The sequence below is a fragment of the Labeo rohita genome, chromosome 19, assembly GCF_022985175.1.
Source record: "Labeo rohita strain BAU-BD-2019 chromosome 19, IGBB_LRoh.1.0, whole genome shotgun sequence".
Taxonomy (NCBI): Eukaryota; Metazoa; Chordata; class Actinopteri; order Cypriniformes; family Cyprinidae; genus Labeo; species Labeo rohita.
The window spans coordinates 6,127,524-6,151,804 of NC_066887.1; the positions used below are offsets into that span (position 1 = coordinate 6,127,524).

Consider the following 24,281-nt stretch of genomic DNA (forward strand, 5'->3'; position numbering starts at 1 on the left):
CAACTCTCAATTAAAAAAAAAAGACCCTTATGACTGGTTTTGCGGTCATCGGTCACATTATTATTAATAATCATCATCATCATATCATATTGCCGTTTAATAAGGGGTTTTCGGCACCTTTGGCTTTAATAAGTGGTTGAAGAGACTTTAAAAAAATGCAAAATATTAATAGATAGTTGTGTGCTACAACACAAATAACAGTTGTCATTAGCAACTACAGAGCGCAGTACTTCCAGGTGAAAAGTCACTTAAAAGTCTCTCAAATATGGCTGCCCCCTTGGAGTTGTTCTGTTGGAAAGGCGACTATGGATTACCTTCAGTAGATGTCGACTGTTTAACTGTGCTGGTAAGCGAAAAACACCCCGATTGATTGCATAACCGCAATAGTTTCGTCCGTTCTGTGTTTTGCGGTGTTTGCCGTGAATGTGTTGTGTTTGAGTGTCGGCTGTCAGGAGCGATGGGAGGTGACTTACAACACGCGTGATTGATGGTGCCAAAATAACACAGTCTGTATGGGCTCATGCTGAAAACGCTCTCATATATTAAACATTTGTACATCTGATAATATATAAAGCGATCCTCTTGGTTCAGTGAATGGGTTACAGCAATGACACTAATTTAAGCATCATAAATAAGATTACACTAGGTCAGATACACTGCGGTAAGTGTACGTTATTTCACTTATGTTAATATTTCATGATCAGTGTCACAAAGCATTTAATTAGCGACCTAGATAATACTAATTAATTCTCAATAATTTAAAGTAATGATATTTTATTGTTTAAAATATTTAAATAATGTAAATTACATTTTATAATATATTTTAAACATTCCAAAAACAAATTATAATTAAAAGTAATATATTATTAAAATAAGTTGTGACATTCAAACGTACAATAATGTGATGTTTACCTTTTTTGGCTGATATTAAGTTCTCCTTAAGATTATTTTTTAATTTCCTAATTTTGACAGTAAATCCTTTAGCACAACTTTATGGTATTTTAGACAAAGAATGTATGTAGTATTACTGTACTGTGTAGTTATTGTAGAGCACCGTAAATCATTAGGCCATTAAAAAGGTAGATTTTGCATATGCAAATGCAGATTTTGAGAAATTTAGCATTATACCACTTGCTCACCAAAAGATTGCCTGCAGTGAAAGGATGGCATTAGAAAAGCTGATAAAAACATCTTAATAATCAATGCCACTCCAGTCCATCAATTAATGAGGGTTTTTTTTTTTTTTGTTTGTTTGTTTGTTTTTGTTTTTTGAAGACGATTTTTATGTCTGTCTAAAATGCAAGCCTTCTATCTATAATATTGCTTTCTGCAGTGGAAAAGTAATCTCATCTGAATCAGGAGAGAAATCATCTGAATCACCGTTTACAAGCAAAAACAGTCTAAAACTGCTCTAAACAAATATGTTGGTGGTTTTTGATGTGAGAGGACAACTGGAGGAAGTGTTATGGATTAATGACTCCTGGATATTTTGGCTAAAAGTGATGGTTTACAGTTAAAATCATCTTAATGATGAGTTTGTTTCTTAAAAAAAAATAAAATAAAACAGCTGTTTGGACTCTTATTCTGACAGCACCCATTCACTGCAGAGGATCCTTTGGTGAGCAAGTGATGTAATGCTACTTTGTAGTGATGTAGTGCTATCATCTACATCTGGGATGTCCTGAGGGTAAATTTTCAGTCAATTTTGGTCACTTCCAGAACAACAATTTACAAATAATTTACTCACCCCCTTGTCATCCAAGATGTTCATGTCTTTCTGTCTTTAGTTGTAAAGAAATTGATTTTTGAAGTAAAAAATTTCAGGATTTTTCTCCGTATAATGGACTTCATTGGTGCCCCGAATTTGAACTTCCAAAATGTAGTTTAAATGCAGCTTCGAAGGGCTCTAAACAATCCCAGCCGAGGAAGAAGGGTCTTATCTAGCGAAACGATCGCTGTTTTCGAAAAATAAAAATTTGTATACTTTTTAAGCACAAAAGGCTCTGGGATGCGCGTCCACGGGTCGTTCTTAAACGATTCTTTCATTTTGAACAAATCTTTAATGTGACTCGGGAAGAACGAGTCATCTCGGGGAGTGATTCGTTCAGTCGCACATGCGCAACATCCCATTAGGTTCTGTACTGGAATTAGTTCACCTGTTTCGAGTCTTCGGGTTTTTCGAGTTGTTCGTTCATCTTATGGGGCTGTCACATGATGCTGATTTTGCTAAAATGAACGAAATGACTCGAAAAAGGATTCGTTCATTTTGCTGAACGAGACTCAAATGTCTGAGTCGGTAAAATGATCCGAACTTCCTATCACTACTACGAATCACATCTTCGAATCAAGTTCATCATCTATGTACTCCGGCTTAAAAAGGTAGAGTGTGTCGAAAAACTCCATGTTATTTTCTCCTACAACTTCAGAATCGTCCGACATCGTTGTACCCTTTTGTTTGTAAACAGTGTTTGACTTACTTGCACTTTCTTAGTGTTTGTACATTCGCTTTGTAAACACTGGGTCTGTGGTTCCGCCTATATTCCGTGTGACCTTTCGACGTGATTCAATAGTACATGGACACGCATCCCAGAGCCTGTGCTACACAAGCTTTTGTGCTTAAAAAGTATACACATTTTTATTTTCCGAAAAAAAAAAAATGACAGATCGTTTCGCTAGATAAGACCCTTCTTCCTCGGCTGGGATCGTTTAGAGCCATTTGAAGCTGCATTTAAACTACATTTTGGAATTTCAAAATCGGGGCACCAGTGAAGTTCATTATATGGAGAAAAATGCTGAAATGTTTTCCTCCAAAAAAAAAAAATTTCTTCATGACTGAAGACAGAAAGACATGAACATGAATTGTTGTTCTGGAAGTGGAGTTCTCCTTTAACTATTCCTTTAAGGAGGGTACAAGCAAATTTCTTATTGTTACTCTGACCCTCTACTTCCTGTCTACAATAAAACTCCCTTTTTAAAAAAAAAAAAAAAAGAAAAGAAAAGAAAGAAGACGTAATAATAGTGTGCAGTGGCCTTGTGTGTCTATTATCACTTGTCTTGGTTTGTGTACACTCAGTGTGGATGATCTTTATAGAGAAAGACAGGATTATCTGCCTGTCTGACACAGCTGTCTAAACAGCCTACGGTTTGTGTATGCTGGGGAGTGAAGGTCCCGTAGTGCAGAGAACCAAACTCCCCAAACACAAAAACAAACAGTAACCGAAAGGTTCTCATGTTTCCCAACACTGACGGGAAGAAAAACGAAACTTGACTGATAATGACTGAATTCAAACTTGTTTTCAGCATGAATGGTCATGCAGTCATCCTGCTATTATTTAATCATTCTGTGCTTTCTTTTTGATGGCGTAACGTTAAAATGACCTAGATTCTTCTAAACCTTAGTTGCAGGGTTTCACTAATTAATTGCTTATAATTAAATGTATTTATCTTTAGTTTTCACTCTTGCACTAATGCCATAGAACCTTTCAGTGAGCAGTCCATTTTGAAACATTTTAAAAATCTCAAGAACCTTTTTTTTGACAATAAAGAACCTTTTCTGCATTTAAAAGCTTCCATGGACGTTCACAGTTCTTCATAGAACCATTGATGCCAATAAAGAACCTTTATTTTTAAGAGTGTATGACACTCTTCTCCTTGATTTGATTATTTAATGAGTAACTTCTGCCATGATCAATAAAAAATTTACACGAACTAAAAAAAGGTACGCTTAAGTTGGCGTAAATGATTGATTGACAATTAATATCTTCATTAATATGTCTTCATTTTTTTTCATAGTTTCTCTAAAACATTTTTTTTTTCAGCTTAGTGGTAGAAATGATCGAGGCTGCAGAAGTTTTTGCAATGGTGATGGCTTTCTCGTCTAGGCTAAACATTCTTATGGAGAACGGGTGGTTTATGGTTTCTCTGTCTACAGATCAGTCATCACAGAGGTTCGAGTCTCCAGTTACCATTTATGTTGAGTAGAGTTAAGCTGTATAAGCAGATGCTGGGAAAGGGAGTTATGTTTGGTTAAAAAAAAAAAAAAATTGGATGAATCATCCAAAAAATTGCTTTTGTGGAATATGTTAGATTTTTAAAACAATGTTTAAAAAGTGAAAGAGTAAAAGATGTAATTAAATTGGATCTAGATTCAAAGCAGTGATGCATTCAATATTTTTTTTTACTGCTTTTTCTTATTTTCTGAAGTTGAGCATTTCATTTTCATTTTCATTAATGCATTTGGCAGATGCTTTTATTGAAAGGTACATACCTTGCCCATTTTTCTTGGGATTTTGATGTGAGAGGACTCTCTTTTAAATTAACCTACGGTAAGTGCCTCAAACAAAATGTTTGAATGTCTTTTAAACTTTCTGTGCTTTGAATCTAAAATCCATCATTTAGTTGCTTCTGTTAATCCTTTTGTTGCTGCGGTATTGGAAAACCTGTAAAAGTGAGCCAGTCAGATTCAGCCTTGTGCCTTCATGAAAGTGTTTTGTAAATCACTTGCATATGCATTTATTTTTTATTTATTTATTTTTTAAAGAAGCTTCTTATACTTATCAAGACTGCATTTATTTGATCAAAAATACAGAAAAAAACTCTGATAGTGAAAAAAGTTATTAAAATATAAAATAATGGTTTCTATTTTAATATACTTTAACTTATAATTTATTCCTGTGATGGAAAGCTGAATTTTCATCAGCCATTATTAATTCTATATAAATGTTCTAATATGCTGATTTGTTATTAGAATTATCTACGTTGGCACCAGTTTTTTTTTTTTTTTTTTCAGGATTCTTTTATGAATAAAAAGTTGAAAAGAATAACATTTATTCACAATATAAATATTTTCAAACAATATAAGCCTTTGCTATCACTTTTTAGCAATTTAACACATTCTTGTATCCAAAGTATTAATCTCTTGCAAAAAAAAAAAAAAAAAAAAAAAGAAAGAATAAAAATGTAATGACCACAAACTTTTGAACAGTGTATATTGTTAGAAAACATTTCTATTTTAAACAAATGCTGTTCTTTTAAACTTAATAATCCTGAAAAAAGTATCATAGGTTCCAAAAAAATAAAATAAAATAAAAATTCATTAGGTAGCACAACTGTTTCCAACACTGATAATAAATAATTTTTTACGTAATAATATTTCACAATATTACTTTTTTTTTTAATCCAATAAATGCAGCATTGATGAGCATAAGAAACATTTTTAAAAACATTAAGAATAATGACAACTAAATAATGACTGTTTCACGATTTCAAGTTTAATTTTGTTTTCAGTGGTTAAATTTTGTAAATAGAATCTCATTTGATTTATAATATTCCAGTCATCCATCTGTCTATCAACAGTTGAGGTCAAAAGTTTACATACACCTTGCAGAATCTGCAAAATGTTGATTATTTTATTAAAATAAGAGGGATTATACCAGGGGTATACCAAACTTGTTCCTGGAGGGCCGGTGTCCTGCAGAGTTTACCTCCAACTTTCCTCAACACACCTGTCTGGAAGTTTCAAATATACCTAGTGAGACCTTGATTAGCTGGTTCAGGTGTGTTTGATTAGGGTTGGAGCTAGATATTTCACGCTTTCTAACAATGACTATGATTTTGAGACCTATCTTTTCACACTGAGGACAACTGAGGGACTCATATGTGACTATTACAGAAGGTTCAAACACTCACTGATGCTCCAGAAGGAGCCGGGGGGTGAAAACTTTTTGAATTTTAAGATCAGGGTAAATTTCACTTATTTTGTCTTCTGGGAATCATGTAAGTAACTTCTGTAGCTTCCAAAGGGCAGTACTAAATGAAAAAAAAAAAGATATTTAGGCAAAATAAAGAGGTCAAAAGTTTTCACCCCCAGCTCTTAATGCATCGTTTTTCCTTCTGGAGTATCAGTTAGTGTTTGAACCTTTCTGTAATAGAGTCCCTCAGTTGTCCTCAGTGTGAAAAAATGAATCTCAAAAACATACAGCCATTGTTGGAAAGGGTTTAAAAACAGAAAAATCCTAAAAATACACAGAAAGAATCTGTGGGACCTGAATTTTTCTGTAGAATTTTCTCTTGTGGATGTAAACGTCATTTATGTGAAATATCTTATTCAGGTCAGTACTAAATAAAAAATAACATGCATTTTATATGATCCCTCTTATTTTGGTAAACTAATTAACATTTTGCAGATTCTGTAAGGTGTATGTAAACTTATGACCTCTAGACTATACATATGGTGATTCTGTAGCCAAGATGTATACAAAGTTGTGACAGTTGTTCAGTCAAAACTAGCAGTTCGGGTAGAAAATGGAAGTCTTTACAAGATAATAAAGCTGTGGGTTTAGTGCCGAAGGGTTCACTCAGACCGCAACATAAAACCTTCATTCATGTTTTTCCAACATCGTCTGCATGCTTCAGCATTAGCACATGAATAAGTGGGGCAGTGGGCTTGTGTGAGATTGAGCGAGGTGAGCATTACTTTAACTGCAGCCAGACTCTCTCTCAGGCCCTTCTCAGGTTACCAAATCAAGCTATGCAGCTCATAATCTTAATCATGTTGTGTTTATGCCTATTTTATTACTGGTTTCAATTCTTTATTTTCCCATGTCATCTTAAATTTTGGGGTACGTGATTTATTTCTGTTCCAGACATGCTATTACTCTTGTACTCCTGTAGTTTTCCATAAACAAAGAAAAGATAACACTATGAATTTTTTTCCTGCTAAATGCCTTCTCAGCACGGCAGTCGGGAGCCGCAAACCACACTGGAATTTACAGAGCGGTAGTGCTGCCGTTTGATCTTCTTTAATGGCACAACCGTAACTGGCTGGAAATAAGATGCTATCTCAGGTCTGATCTGATCTTTTCTCCTCCAGCTTTGTTTCTTTGCTCAGAGATGTGACTCTTACACATTCCTCTGAGTGTGAAAGATGATTGACGTCTCCACGCTCAATTTAAAGCAGCTGACCGCAAAATTTTGTTTATTAACAGAGCTTGGAGTGAGTCTGGGATTTAATTTCCTCCGCTGGCAAACATGAGACCCTCCCAAACACTAACTCAAGTCAGCACATTTTTGGATGGCACAATTAGTCACTTACCCGTCGAGCCCCACAGAAATGTCTCAATAGTATGTAGTAATGCTCAGATGGTTCAGTCCTACTATTACTCAACTGTATGGAATCCGTATTTGAGAAAGTAATGACAGACTTGCTGTGCATTTTTGCATTGAATTTCATTATATAGTGGTTAGTTCTTACAACAGAAGTGTAAAATGTATTCAGGCCAAAAAATCTGAAAAGACTGTGTTCACAGGGTCTGGGTTCTGATGGTTAACAAATGGTTCCCATACACTGAAAAAATATGATTTTTTTGAAAATATTTTTAATTTCTTTCTACATGATTAGGATAAAATTGGGATTTTACTTTCAGAAATCAACTGTTAAACTGTTGCTTAAGACTTTTTAATTTGTAGACTGTAAGTTAATTCTGTTCTGTCTTTTTGTTTTCTAAGGCCTATGCCAAGTTTGCTGGTGCTCCTCTCAAAGTTCACAAAATCACCAACCCATGGAGAAGCCCTACAGGTAAGTTTAGCACTGGAGCGCTGAACCAAAGTTCTGCTAGAATCACATCAGGCTTCACTGGTCATCTGATACATGAAGTCGTTAAAGTGAGTTACTGCCATAGACTGAAAGACAGCTTGCATGGGGGAACATTAGAGTGGTCATTACACCCTCTTTCAGTTTGGGTCAGAGTTCAACAGGTCAATAGGTCAGGGATCCACTGACTCTGGAACCCCTTGAGGAGAGCGTTAGGTTTGAATACACTTGTACTTAGGGCAGGGTGTTGAATTGTTCTCAGATTTTCTCCAGTAGGGTTGAAATGCGAGTTGTTTTTCTCTAACAGGTACTCTGCCTGCTCTGAAGACCAGGGAAGAAGGAAGCATCTCCCAACCCAGTAAGATCATCATTCATCTCAGGAAACAGGTGAACGACCCCATTCAAAACCTTTAGAAAGAGGCCACTGCCACACATACACACACTCAACAGGTGAGGATTAGATCCTAAAGCTCCTCAGCTCTAAATCAAGATCTACATCCTTAGAAAACAGGTGAAGGATTTTCCTTGAACCAGTTTATGAGCCGATGCTAAACAGGTTGTTAGAGGATGTTGAGTGATGTAATGACAGCTGTTCTGAAGCTTCTTGTAAAGGAAATAGTTAATGACATCTGTAGTTGGACCTGGAAACCTGTACCTAGAATACATATACGGACTATTCTACAGAATTGGTCCAAAGTAAAGGTCATTTCACACTGAGTCCAAAATTTTCACACGTTAAAAAATAAATACGACCTCATGTTATGTCAATAACGTTTACACACTGCCCCGAAACTTTCGTCCATCATAAAAAAAATTCAGATCGGGTTCGATTTTCTGCATTTTTCGCATCCGTAGCAAGCATTTTGAGAGGCGTTTTGACAAATCAGAGCCACCGTACAAGCGAACAGAAATTAGTGGTCTTCGTTATAATATGTGGCTCCAGTAATGTTAGCAAAGCATCAAAGTTTACTGACATTCAAAAGTAAACTTTGAATTGCCCGGGATAATCCCGAAGCTCCCTAAGGAGGTGCGCACAAAAAGTATTCACCTTCCTCTCTATATCTTATAATTGGATGGACCCAATATGTCCTTTCTTTTTCCCTTTTAAGAAGGTGGACAACAAAATCATCCTCACTGCTTGAAGATTCCATTGTGTATTGTTTTGCGAATTTTTCCGCAACGGATGAATTAATACGTATCGGACTCAGTGTGCAAGGTTTCTGTGGGTGACAAATTTTTAGAATGACAAATAAGAAAAAATTCAGTGTGCAATGACCTTAAAGGAGAAGTCCACTTCCAGAACAAAAATTAACATATAATGTACTCACCCCCTTGTCATCCAAGATGTTCATGTCTTTCTTTCTTCAGTCGTAAAGAAATTATGTTTTGAGGAAAACATTTCAGGATTTTTCTCCATATAATGGACTGATATGGTGCCCCGATTTTGAACTTCCAAAATGCAGTTTAAATGCGGCTTCAAACGATCCCAAATGCGGTTGTAAATGATCCCAGCCGAAGAAGAAGGGTCTTATCTAGCAAAACAATTGCTTATTTTAATAAAAAAGTAATACAAATTCTATACTTTTTAATGTCAAACGCTCGTCCTGTCTTACTCTGCTTGGACTGTTTTTATTCTGGTTCATGACAGTTAGTGTATGTCGCAAAACTCCCATCTCATGTTCTCCCTCAACTTCAAAATCGCCCTATATCGCTGTTTTACCTTTTTTGTTAAGGGTGTTTGATCTTTTTTTGCATGTTCACTTTGCAAAGACTGTCTTGGTACTTCTGCAGTGATGTAGGATGATTTTGAAATGATTTTTGAAATTGAGGGAGAAAATACGGTTAGAGTTTTTTGACATACCCTAACTGTCTTGAGTCAGAATACACAGAGTTCAAGGACTGCAAGGTAAGACGAGCGTTTAAGAATAAAAAGTATTTAAATTGTACTTTTTTATGTAAATAACCGATTGTTTCGCTAGATAAGACCCTTCTTCCTCGGTTGGGATCGTTACAACATTTGTGATCGTTTGAAGCCGCATTTAAACTGCATTTTGGAAGTTTAAAATCGGGGCACCATATCAGTCCATTATATTCCAAGTTTTGGAATATTTGTCCTCTCCCCAAGTTTGTCACTACCTAACCACAGTATTTCTTTTAATTGGAAGGGTTATATTGACCTATTAACATTTTGCTTGCATCTAGATTCTAATTTTTCCTTTTTCTTTGTTTTTATTACAAATTTTTCAGGGGTAAATCAATAAAAATTACATTTTTAATAATATTTCAAATGTAATTTATGAGTTTTGTTGTATTTTGAATCCAGTTTTTCTTTGTAAAAGGCAAAAAATTGATCATACTGATTTGGGTTATATTGACCTATTAACATTTTGCTTACATCTAGATTTTTTTTTTTTTTTTTTGCTATTTTATTACTAATTTTTCAGGGGTAAATCAATAAAAATTACATTTTTAATATTTCAAATGTAATTTATAAGTTTTGTTGTATTTTGAACCCAGTTTTTCTTTGTAAAAGGCAAAAAGTTGATCATACTGATTTCAGAGTTAAGGATTCATTAGTTTGAATATACAGTCATGTGAAAAAGTTCAGACACCCTATTGAATTTGATGGTTTTCTGTATCAGGACATAATAAAAAAAATATATATCTGGTCCTTGGCAGGTCTTAAAATTTGGAAAATAAATCGTCAGATAAACATCATCACATGACATATCACACTGTGTCATTATTTATTTAACAAAAATAAAGCCAAGATGGAAAAGCCACGTGTGACATGGTTAGGACACCCTATGAGTCAATTGCCTGTAGATCCACTTTTAGCAGCAATAACTTGAAACATTCATTTTCTGTGTGACTTTATCAGTTTCTCACATCGTGCTGGAGGAATTTGGACCACTCTTCTTTTCAGCGTTGCTTCAGTTTATTGAGGTTTGTGGGCCTTTGCTTATGCACAGCTCTCACCACAGCATTTGAGTCAAGATGAGCTCTGGACTTTGACTGGGCTATTGCTACACCTTGATTCTCTTCTTTTCAGCCATTCTGTTGTAGATTTGCTGGTGTGCTTGGGATCATTGTCCTGTTGCATGACCCGATTTTGGCCCAACTTTAGATGTCGCACAGATGCCCATACATTTAATACAATTAATATACAGAGGAGTTCATGGCCAACTCAATCACTGTGAGGTGCCCAGGTCCACCTCAAAACAAGCCCAATGGTATGAGGTGTTTGTGCTGATATGCTCTGTAGGTTTTCACCAAACTTGGCACTGTGCATTATGGCCAAACATCTCCACTTCGGTCTCGTCTGTTCAAAGGACATTATTCTTCATTATTCTCATTATTACTCTGTTTTGTTCAGATGTAACTTTGCAGACCTAAACTGTGCTGCACTGGTTTTTTTTTTCTTTCTTTCTTTCTTTAGATAGAAGAGGCTTTCTTCTGCCAAGCCTTCCAAACATGCCATTTTTGTCCCATGTTTTTCTAATGGTATTGTCATGAACTTTCATTTAACATGTTAACTGAGGCCTGTAGAGTCTGAGGTGTAGTTCTTGGGTTGTCTGCCATTTCTCACGGTCTGATCTTGGGGTGAATTTTCTGGGACGTCCACTCCTGGAAGGAGAGGTGTCTGTTTTAAATGTTTTCCACTTGTGAATAAACTTCAAATTGTTTGGAAATGGCCGTATTACTCTTCTCAGATCGATGGCAGCAACAATTGCTTCTCTAAGATGATTGCTGATGTCTTACCTCCTAGGCATTGTGTTAACACACACCTGAAGGCTCCAGACCAGCAAACTGCCAAAGCTTATGCTTTTATAGAGGCGCTCAGACTTGCTGATGATCAGTTAATCAAAGGTATTTGATTAGCAATGCTTGACTTATTTACCCTCTTAATTCCAGTGTTAACAGTAAGGGTGTCCTAACTTTGTCACACATGGCTTTTCCATTTTGGCTTTATTTTTGTTCAGTAACTAATGACACGGTGCAATTTGTCATGTGTTGTTGTTCATCTGAGGTTTTATTTGAGAAATTTTAAGACCAGCCAAGGACCAGTTCTTTTTTAATGATATTTATTGTCGCAACAGCACATTTTCAGTAGTGAGTGTAATGCTCTGGTAGCGACCACTTCACATTACAGAGTTTTATTTTTGCATGCTAAAACACTTCTAAAACATACTAAAATTCTAAAAATTTGCATAATTGTACTTAAATTGTGTTTTTTTTCCCCCAGATATGAGGATTTTGTGTTCCTTTTTGTCACTACCCAAACAATGGTGACATGTTTTGGTAGTGACTCTTCTGAACATTTGGTGGAGTTTCGGTAGTGACATCTTTGTTTTTTGGGTGTTTTAGATACTTTTGAACGTCAAAGATGCTAATCATTACATGGTTAGCTAGCACAGTTCTGATTAGTGGTATACATACTGAAACCTAATGTTATGGAATAACTCTCCAAAAAGTGTGCTTAATTGCAGAAAAAGGGTGTTCGTTAGTGACCTTCCTTAAAGTTACATACAGATTTTTCAGACTTTTAAACACGTTTACCTCAGAATGATGAGACCCATCTATTCACACCTTGAAGCTATGAGAGAGGGGGACACAGGAATATTTCCTGATCATAAATGTATTGGTTTACTTCAGTCTTGGCCAATAGACTAACACATACACTGTTTCCAATATTTGGGGTGAGTAAAATTTATTTAAGACATTAATACTTTTATTCATCAATGATGCAATTGATTGATCAAAAATGACAGTAAAGACATGAATAGTATTAAATTTCACAGTACTACTGTATCTTTGATCAAATATATGCATCTTATTAAAGAATAAGAGACTTCTTTCAAAAACATGAAATCAAGAATGTTAGTGTATTTAATTGGCACTAATTGTTGCTCATTCTGAGCGTTAGTGTAGAGAAAATGCTAGCATAATTGCACACCTTTGTATGCTAACATGTATAATTCAAAAGATGGAAATGCACAGATCTCAGTAAAATGATTGTAAAATCCCGATTGAAAATTCTGTCACATTTTTTAAAAATGTTGAAACATGAAGTAAAAGTTAAGTCAGGTTATGTCACTTAATTATTTTATAAAGGAAAAAATTCTGATTATTCTTTGTTGGTGACATTGTTGATGTTAGTTGTAGCTGTCAGGAGAGTGGTTTCTCAACAAGAGCTTTTGGTTTGTATTTTAAAGGCGGTGGGTACAGCATGACCTTTTATAGCTTGTTAGTGGTGAACTAAGAGCGTGCACAGCATGTCTGAGTGACTCCCATGAAAAACACATGGAAATTGACTCATTTTATTACTTAAAACCTTCCCTTGTTGTATCCATTTAGTCCTTGAGAGGGGTTTTGGCTTTGTATTAGACATCCAGAGATGTCCAAACACATCATGGTCAGTTACATTCACTGCTAACAGTTACATTAACAGCTGCTGTCATACTGCAGCTGCTGCTTTGATTGTTAGTCACTACTTTCTCAGTAGATGAGCAGCACAGTACAATTCAGGGCAAATGTGATGAGTGCTTTTGACAACTGTTGTTAAATACTGTCTGTTGTATTTCAGAAGTACAATGCAGACTATGACCTATCAGCAAAGGAGGGCGCAGATACACTTGCCTTTGTCTCTCTACTGGAGGAGAAACTGCTACCTGCACTGGTGAGGACTTGGAGTGAGCAGCAAAAGACAATAATACACTATATGAACAAAACTATTGGAACACATCTCTTAATTATTGAAGTCAGGTGTTTTAGACTGCCACAGGCATATAAAATCAAACGCCTAACCGTGCTGTGAACATTTACAAACATTTGTGAAAAAAATTGGTCATTCTGGGATGTATTTCCCATACAACAATGTGACTCGTTTATTAAAGGAGAAGTCCACTTCCAAAACAAAGATTCAGATATAATGTACTCACCCCCTTGTCATCTAAGATGTTGATGTCTGTCTTTCTTCAGTTGTAAAGAAATTGTTTTTTGAGGAAAACACTTCAGGATTTTTCTCCATATAATGGACTGCTGTGGTGCCCCAATTTTGAACTTCCAAAATTCAGTTTAAATGCAGCTTGAAACGATCCCAAATGCGTTTGATCCCAGTCAAGGAAGAAGGGTCTTATCTAGCGAAACGATCGGTTGTTTTCATAAAAAAATACAGTTTAAATACTTTTTAATCTCAAACACTCATCTTGTCTTGCTCTGCCTGAACTCTGTGTTTTCTGGCTCAAGACAGTTAGGGTATGTTGAAAAACTCCAATCGTATTTTCTCCCTCAACTTTAAAAATAATTTCAAAATCATCCTACATCACTGCAGAAGTACCGACCCAGTCTTTGCAAAGTGAACATGCAAAGAAGATCAAACAGCCTTAACAAAAAAGGTAAAACGGCGATATAGGTTATAGCGATTTTGAGGTTGAGGGAGAACATGAGATGGGAGTTTTTCGACATACCCTAACTGTCATGAACCGGAAAAAAGAAACAGTCCGGGCAGAGTAAGACAAGATGAGCGTTTGACATTAAAAAGTATAGAAATTGTATTATTTTAATTAAAATAACCAATCATTTCGCTAGATAAGACCCTTCTTCCTCAATTGGAATGTTTACAACCACATTCGGGATTGTTTGAAGCCGCATTTAAACTGCATTTTGGAAGTTCAAAATCAGGGGAACCATATCAGGCCATTATATGGAGAAAATGCTGAAATGTTTTCCTCAAAGAACAAGCCTCACGTCACAAAGTACAATCTCAAACACTGGGTGGAGTGAAGTAAAACATGCAGATACTGGACTCTGGAGCAGTGGAAACCTGTTCTGTGGAGTGATGAATCACTCTTCTATGTTTAGCTGTCTGATGTGAATCTGGGTTTGGCAGACACCATGAGAATCTGGTGTCGGACTGACTGATTTGTGCCAACTGTAGAGTTTAATGAAGGGAAATAATGGTATGGGGATGTTTTTCAGGGGTTGCACTAGGCCCCTTACTTCCAACATTGTGGAAATAGTTCAGGGAAGGTCCATTACTATTCCCGCATGTCTGTGCCCCAGTGTACAAATCCAGGTCCATAAACACATGGTTGGATGAGTTTGATGTGGAAGAACTTCACTGGCCCACACAAAACCCTGACCTCAAGCCCATCAAATACTTTTGATATGAGCTGGAACGGAGACTGTGAGTCAGGCCGTCTCATCCAGCATCAGTGCCTGACCTTACAAATTCTCCACTGGATGATCAGGCAAAAATGATGACAGAAACACTCCAAAATCTAGTGGAAAGCCTTCCCAGAAGAGTGGAAGCTGTTATGGTTGCAATGGGTGAACCAAATCCATATTAAAGGGGACATATGATGTTGTTAAAAAAATATTATTTTGTGTATTTGGTGTAATGCGGTTGTGTTTATGCGGTTTAAGATAAAAAAAAAAACACATTATTTTCCACATACTGTACATTATTGTTGCTCATCTCTGCCCTGCCTTTCTGAAACACTTCGATTTTTACAAAGCTCATCGTTCTAAAAAGCGCGGTGTTCTCTGATTGGTCAGCTATCCGGTGTGTTGTGATTGGCCGAATACCTCAAGCGTGTGATTGGAAAGTTACGCCCCCTACTATGTTGTGATGCTGTTTTCCAGCGTGACAAGATAAAAACAATAAAACCCATTATAAATGAGGCATTTGTTGCATCCAGTGTAGACATAACTACTAATTATAATGACTCATACTGTCTTTTTATGTGTTGTCTTGCGTCGCGTAAACATAACACCATGTCTGCATTTGTCATCGTAGAAAAACAAACAACAAGCACTACTCTGCACTGCCCAAAACTTGTGTTTGAATAGTCAGTAGCAAATTCTTTAAAGGGGTCATCGGATGCTAAGTTCACTTTTACATGCTGTTTGAACATTAATGTGTGTTGGCAGTGTATGTACAAATCTACCCTAAAATGATAAAAATCCATGCAGTGGTTTTTAATTAATCTGTAAAAATAATATCCCCTTTTTCAAATCAAGACATTCTCAGATGCCTGTCATTGTGGCATCACACCAACAGAGGCCGCTCCCACGATAGTTGATTGACATGAGCTTCTTACCTTAGATCAGCTGTAACAGTCCGCCCTCTTTGTTTCAATGCCGGAGCAGTGATGTAAATTAGACCAGAATATCTGCAATTGAGCGATTGAGGTGTTTTGTTGCTGGATGTAATAATGAACATAGTGGTCGTCATTTACTCCTGACATCTGAGCTGCTGAAGATGCTGTAGATTACATTTGTTTGTGAAGGAAATGCACCTCCCTGATCTACATATATCCGTCTATGTTCACGCAAATCATTTGTGATCCAGCTTCACTTACAGCAGAAATGAGTATAAGGGTTTTTTTATGAATCTTTGCGATCGTCTTTCCTAATAATGTGCTAGTTAGCAAGTTTAGCGGCTAAACGCAGCTAATGCGGCTAAAGTAAACAGACTCGTCACATCACAGAGAGAAGAGAGGGGCGGGGCAAGCAGAGCTCATTTGCATTTAAAGCAGCCTCGACCAGAATGAGATGATTTTTGCAGAGCTGATTTTGGCAAGGTAAAAAGGGTGTTGTTTTACACAACCACTGAGGATTTTTAACCAAAGTATATTATAGACTTTTCATTAAGACCCTAAAGAATCAGATCAACTTGTGGAAAATGCATCCAGCTTTAAATATAAAAATGTACTTACAGGCTGTGAGTCAGAAGCGCCAGACTGTCCTTGCACAGTTGGAATTGCCCCACTTTATAGCCTTAACCCTTTGTGTACAGCTGGCATTGTAGGCTACTCTCCCAGGTTCAGGAAACAGTCCTCCGTAAAATACACAGCACCCACTTGAATATTTGCGTTGTACTGTTCCAGAACAGTGTTGTAAATATAACTTAACCACTGATTTCTAATTGTGTCCTCATTTGGAAGGCTAAACAAAGGGCTTTCGCAATGAAACACAACTGCCATGTCTCCACAACATGGCGGCTGCAACAATACTATGTCCAGTATAAAAAGTTACACTTTCTTTCTTTGCACATACATATGGGCAGTGTTATGCAAATCCACCCACACTGTGACGTAGACATGTGGGGCCATGTTTGAACGAGCCATTTTAGGAAGGTGTGGCTGAGTCTTAACTTTTAAAATAAATATCTCTTTGGGTTTGGGACTTTACAGCTTTGAAACTTTACAGATCTTGTATATGCACAAACAGCTTGTAACACTCAAAAGACAAAGAAAAACAAGAAACTGCATCATATGACCCCTTTAATGCATATGTATTTACAAATTAATGTCATTGTAGTCACTATTAGTGTAATAGTCAAGGGTCTCAATACGTTTGTCCATATAGTGTAACTGAATAATACATTTTCATAGCCACAATACTGTATGCAAACTTTTAAATGTTAAAGTTCATATGGCTCATTGCAAAGCTTTTTCTTCTTGTGTTGAACTCTGCATGATGACACCATTCAAATACTGATTGTTTGATCTTCACTGTCCCCCTGAGGACATCTGTCATGTTTACTGATGTGCAGTACAGCCTGTTTTCCTCTTTAAAACTGTAAAATGGAGACATTAACAGTCTTAGTGGAACTTCAGTGGAGTTCTGAGAAGCCCCATTTGTTTCTGAACCCTTCTTTCTGTGTAGATCTACACACTGTGGATAGACTCTAAAAACTATGTGGATGTTACACGGTGCTGGTATGCAGAAAACATCTCCTTCCCTCTCAACTTCCTGCTACCCAACCGCATGCACAGCCAGCAGCTGGAGAAGTTGAGGCTCGTGAGGGAAGACCCAGTCCTGGAGCCTGGTGAACAGCTGGAGAAAGAGGTGAGTATGGGAAGAAGAAGAAATGAAGATTTTAGTTTAAACTGCTTCACCCAAAAGTGAAAGTTTGCTGTTAATTTACTCACCCTCAGGCCATCCAAGAAATACTGTAGGTTAGGGGTATGCGATACTGACAAAGGAATGATATATTGATATATTGATAGATAACAATAATTAAACAATTTTGTGTGTTTTTGTGATGGTACCTTGGCTGGTTTAGGCCTGTCATGGGTAAATAAATAAAACACCAAAACTGCCAGTAACCCTGCCTTAATGAGTGATTCATTGAATCATTCATTCAAATGATTTGTTCAAACAGCTGATTCATTTAGATACTAAACAAGCAACTGTCTTTATAAATGGATCATTGAATCATTCATTCAAATTATTCATTCAAAATGCAGGAACAAAACACTGCACTGTTTTTTGAACAGTATGATTCTTAATGTTTTTTAAAGAAGTCTCTTCTGCTCACCAAGCCTACAATAGTAAAATTTTAAAATGTTTTAACGATTAAAATAACTGCTTCCTTATAGAAGTTATATAAGTATTATAGAAGTTTTTTTTATTATTATTTAGCAAGGAAGCTTAAAATTTATCAAAAGTGAAGATAAAGACATTTATAATGTTACAAAAGTTTTCTATATCAGGTAAATGCTGTTCTTATGAACTTTATATTCATCAAAGAAACCTGAAAGCAAATCAGAACATTAGAATGATTTCTGAAGGATCATGTGACTGCAGTAATGATGCTAAAAAAAAATTTGAAATCACAAGAATAAATTACATTCTACTAAAATATATTCAAATAGAAAACTGTTTTCCTTTTTTTTTTTTTTTTTTGCTGTACTTTGGATCAAGTAAATGCAGGCTTGGTGAGCAGAAGAGACTTCTTTAAAACAAAAACATTTAAAAATCTTACCGTTCAAAAACTTCTGACTGGTAGTGTAACTCACTCAGTATTAACTTCTTGATTATTGAACTCTTGTATAAAATTAATACAACAAATGCAATCACATTCACATGCTATTATTTGGGAAAACGGTGATATTGCTTAAAGGAGAAGTCCACTTCCAAAACAAAGATTCACATATTGTGTATTCACCCCCTTGTCATCCAAGATGTTTATGTCTTTCTTTCTTCAGTCATAAAGAAATTACGTCTTTTGAAGAAAACATTTCAGCATTTTTCTCCATATAATGGACTGATATGGTGCCCCGATTTTGAACGATTTTCCAAAATGCAGTTTAAATGCGGCTTCAAACGATCCCAAATGCAGTTGTAAAGGGTCTTATCTAGCGTAACGATCTGTTATTTTCATTAAAATAATGCAATTTAAATACTTTTTAATCATAAATGCTTGTCTTGTCTCACTCTCCCTGAACTCTGTGTATTCTGGTTCAAGACAGTTAGGGTATGTCGAAAAACTTCAATCGTATTTTCTCCCTCAACTTCAAAAATCTTTCCAAAATCACCCTATATCGCTGCAGAAGTTCCAACCCAGTCTTTGCAAAGTGAACATGCAAAGAAGATCAAATACCTTTAACAAAAAAGCTAAAACAGCGATATAAGATGATTTTGAAGCTGAGGGAGAACATGAGATGGGAGTTTTTCAACATACCCTAACTGTCATGAACCAGAAAAAACAGTCCAGGAAGAGTGAGACAAGACGAGTGTTTGGCATTAAAAAGTAAATAAATTGTTTATTAAAATAACAGATCGTTATGCTAGATAAGACCCTTCTTTCTTAGCTGGGATCGTTTGAAGCTGCATTTAAACTGCATTTTGGAAGTTCAAAATCGGGGCACCATATCAGTCCATTATATGGAGAAAAATGCTGAAATGTTTTCCTCAAAAAACATCATTTCTTTACGACTGAAGAAAGAAAGACATGAACATCTTGGATGACAAGGGGGTGAGTAAATTATCTGTAAATTGTTGTTCTGGAAGTGGACTACTTCTTTATCATATCACATATAAATATGATAAATAAAAACCCATACAGTGATATGTTTTGCTTCATCATGCAGTGAATGCTTTTGGACTCTTAAGATGTGTATACTCATAGATACTTGATAATATCAGCTCACACATGGGTTATTTAGGATATTACTGTAGATGATAAATATCTCACACACCCCTACTGTAGCGGACCAGTAGAGCAGAAAAGAAGATTTTTAGCTGAAATTGTGGTTCTTGCTAAGTCCTAAAATGCAAGTCAATGGCTGCCATCATTTTAAATCACAAAAAAAAGCAAATACAGACAAGTTAAAATTAATACCTGTGCCTCCTGATAATCTGTTGAGGTCTTATGAAGTGAACCGATCGGTCTCTGCAAGAAACTGAACATTATTTACAACATTATTATCTGTAATCCATTGCTGCAATCTAAACACATAACCAAATTTGGGTTAGCAATTTAAGCTGTTTTAGTTTACTGTAACTTTTCTAAAATGATTTCACTAGTTATCAAGGCAGTATAATAAATGTTTACTGTATGCTAAAACAAAAGCAATCCAAGTAATCCAAAATTATGTCATCGAAAGATTATTTTATCTTATTATGTCAACATAAGCTGTTACATTCAAACCATGAGAACACATTACAGACCATTCCATTAGAGAACACATTTCTATATGTAAACTTTGTTTTGGTGGTCTACATTTGTTTCAAAGACACTTCTGGATTGTTCTGCTGGATCTCCATCATATGTTTACACAACAGAAAGAATTGGGTCAGATGACTGATTGCCATAGCAACATGTCTTTGTGTTATCACTGCTTTGGTGGGTTTAGAGGAAGGCTATGGAGGAGACAGATTTGAGCAAAAATACTGCCAGTAGTTTTTGGAAATTAAACATTTTTGTTTGTGTTTTGCTTTGTAGCTTTATCGTGATGCGTTTGAATGTATGACTCTCCTATCGCAGAGACTGGGGTCACAGAAATTCTTCTTCGGAGACTCGTAAGCAACACCTGTGTAATGTGTATGTTTTTGTTTTTGTGTGTGAGATGATGTGCATCTGTGACCGTGATGTTTCATGTGCTTGCAGTCCCTCATCGCTGGACGCGTATGTGTTTGCACACCTGGCTCCTCTGCTGAAGATCAAACTGCCAAATGGAAAACTCCAGCAGCACCTCAACTCTCTGAACAACCTGCAGCAGTACTGCACCAACATCCTAGCACTCTACTTCCCTTCTGACGCACGAGGTGCTCGCTATCACTTTATACTGCGCTAAAAAAGCATTTTGCTCTAGTATTTCTAGTAGTAGTCATAGAAGTAGTCGTATAAATATTTTATTTTTTAGTTATATTTTTGGGCTTTTTTGCCCAAAACAACAACAATGTAATTTATTATGGTTAGTTTTGGTAATAATAATAATAATAATAATAATAATAATAATGTATGAATATAATTTAAATAAAAATACAAAATAGTAGTTTTAGTGTTTTATTATTATTATTATTATTATTATTATTATTATTATTATTATAATAATAATAATAATAATAATAATAATAATGCTTGGTTTAATACAGTTTTTTTTTAAATTAAATTAACAATGATAATATAGTAGTAGGAGTGGCAATAACACTAGTAGAAAATAAGTAATATTACCCTAATTGAACTTCCAGTAAACATACGCTAATATGTTTAATTTCTTATTCCTCTTCCTAATATCAATATTAATATTAATATTAATAATAATACAAATAGTAATACAAAATTTACAGCAATAACAATTTAATTTATTATGGTTAATTATAATAATAATAATAAGATAAATTATAATTAGTAGTCGTAGTAGTAGTAGTAGTAGTATTATAAATATAATACAAATAATAATACAAAATTACAGCAACAACAATTTAATTTATTATAGTTAATTTTATAATAATAATAATAATAATAATAATAATAATAATAATATAATTAGTAGTAGTAGTAGTAGTAGTAGTAGTAGTAGTATGAATAGTATGAATATAATATAAAGAAAATTCAGAATAACTACCTTTAATATAATATTTTAGTAATAATAATGATAAAAATAATAATCCTTATTATATCATTATTAGAGGTGGTAGTAGTAGTTGTAGTAGTGGTATGAATAGTATAAATATACAGTAGTATAAATATAAATCCAAAATAATAACATTTTATGTATATCTATGTTTTATTAGTAATAGTAATATAAATATAAATATAAAAATACAAAAAGTAATACCAAAAAATTACAGTAACAATTTAATTTTTTAATGGTTTATTTTAATTTTAATTATACTAATACTAAAACTAATAATAATATTAATAATACTACTTATTTAGTAGTAGTAGTAGTAGTATGAATATAATATAAATAAAAATTAAATACTACATAATTCCCATTTTTTTTTATAAATAATAATAATAATAATAATAATAATAATAATAATGCTTAATAAGTTTTATTAAATGAAATTAACAATGATAATAAAGTAGTAGTAGCAGGAGAAGTAGCACTAGTAATAATATAATTTAATTTAGAATTATTATTATTATTATTATTATTACTATAGTTATTTTAAACTAGCCTTAATGAATTAGATCATAATTAGTAGTAGTAGTAGTAGTAGTAGTAGTAGTAGTAGTAGTTGTAGTAAATGAATATAATATAAATAATACAAAATTCAATGCAAAAACTTGTTTAAAAATTTTTTTTATTATTATTATTGTTGTTATTATTGTTATTTACAATACTGATGTTTTTTAATATAGTTCTAAAAAAATTGTTGTTAAAATGGAAAGTAAACTAAATTAACAAATAATATTTGAGCCATTTTTTTTTTTTTTTTGGACCTGGTATAATGGGAACGCAAAGACAACAGGGTTTCTTTCATTCTGTTGACTTTTTGGTCCACTTAAAGGGGTCTGAGCATGGTTCATTTAAAGTGGACTAAACAAACCTAGGGTGACCACCCAATTCTCTTCACTCTCATACAAAAGATGCTCTTTCTGTCGCTTACATGTGTAACATAAATTGGCGCATATGACGAGATGTAAATCAGTTTTTACATAGCATAATAGTAGTAAATGTATCTGTCTCACACGTGTCCTGCAAAATCACATCTACTGTTCCGTAACAGATCTATTGCCAGGTGGTCACCCTAAACTAACCCTAAACCTTTTCATTGAAACTAACCAAATTAAAATGTACTTTTTTCAGAGGCAACAAGTCGCAAGATTCACGTTCAGCCTGAAAGCAGCGATTTCGACAACGAGCCCCACAAGCGGCGTAACCAGATTCTGTCTGTTCTGTTCGCTGTGGGAGCCATGCTGGGTTACGCCATCCTCACCGGGATCGTTACGATCAAGCGTGAACGGCCCCAGCTGAAGAACTCCATCCACGATGATGGAGATGAAGACGACGAGGACTAAATAAAGAAGGAAACATGAGATGGGAGCCACAAGGGACACAAGCGCACATTAATGCTCACCTGCCATTCAGAGTGAAGCTGCATATACTATTACCTCAGTATCTCCCATCATGCATGTGCGCTCGCTTGATGTAGCCTCAAGTGAGCCCATATTGGTGCTTTTAATTATTGTTAATATAATTGTTACTATAATAGCTGTGATCTGTAATTTTGTCAGGTCTCACACAGGCATTTTGACTTGATTTACAGGTCATTAAACGATGTGACACAGTTTTATGTTTTATCTCCTAGTCTGCATTCAGGTAAAAAATGCAACATCAAAAAACACTGGGTCACATTCATCTTAAATGTTAAAAAGATAAACTCCAATATGAGAAAATTGGTCTGTGCTCTATTTTAATGGTACTACTTTTTACGTTGCAATCCATGCTTGTATACATCCATTATGTTTTAACATTTTTAGACAAACTTTAAATATTATATTAATTTAGTGCAGTGACCTGATATGCTGTCCTGCAGAATAAACATGCTGTCAAGCGATATTAACGTTTCCACCGCAATGCAGTGCAGAGCAAACTTGTCTGACTTCTTATCTTAAACCAACCATCTAGGAGCTCTTTGACCACTCAAGACCAAAAGCTTTATAAATCAGCCAGATTTGAAAGCTCTCCTGAGAACTGCTGAGGACAACTTTGTTATTTCATGCCAAATATTGCAGTTAAGTCAGAGTCTGTGGCCATTATACAGCTGTGTTTCTTTGTCTCAATCTCTCACCAGAAACCCAAACCACACTGGGGTCGTCCTTTTTTTTTTTCACTAGCTTGAGCCTTCTCAAAACAACTTTACTGTCCTTACTGGTGCAACTGTAAAATCTTGACAGGAGTTCTCATTTATTGCAAAGTGTTTTGTTTGGTACAAATGCTGCTGTATATCTTCTGAATTTTGTTAGTCTATAAAAAATAAAAAGGAATCAGCATGCATGTACTTTGAAGCAGTATTTAACAGCTTCAACAACAAAGTAGGGTACACCGTTTGAAGTCTTTTTGTCTGGATTCTTTTAGCATTAAGAACATGCATCAAGGCGTCAGTGTGTCCAATATCATAGGATGAAGAGGGTTGTTTACCCAGCTTGCACATGTTTAACTTTATTGTTGTTCTATAATCTTTGGGATGTATCTTGATCAAAATTCTTTCTGGTAGACTTGTTCCAATTACGCTGCTGTTTAGTGTCAAGTTCGACATTTAGCTGAAAATTGCTGCAGCCCACATTCCCTGGGTTTTGTGATGTCTGTGTTATGTATGTAATGTGAGAGTGTTTCAGATGTGAAATGGAAGACCAAACATTGCAACCACTGTGGTGAGTCAACCGGGGTCACTCACAGTTTGGGTGAACCAATCAATGGCAAAAAGTTCCATAGGTTTG

General features: G+C 35.1%; 1 protein-coding gene across 1 annotated transcript; it reads left to right on the plus strand.

The window, feature by feature from the left end:
- The first annotated feature begins 214 nt into the window (after positions 1 to 214).
- mtx1b (metaxin 1b) lies at positions 215 to 23,891 on the plus strand. Its single transcript, XM_051136454.1, has 8 exons — positions 215 to 346; positions 7,507 to 7,576; positions 7,899 to 7,978; positions 13,179 to 13,271; positions 17,267 to 17,449; positions 20,331 to 20,407; positions 20,496 to 20,653; positions 22,648 to 23,891. Exons 1-8 carry the CDS (start codon positions 266 to 268, stop codon positions 22,857 to 22,859), a joined length of 954 nt encoding a protein of 317 aa, XP_050992411.1. The 5' UTR covers positions 215 to 265; the 3' UTR covers positions 22,860 to 23,891.
- Positions 23,892 to 24,281: the final 390 nt, after the last annotated feature.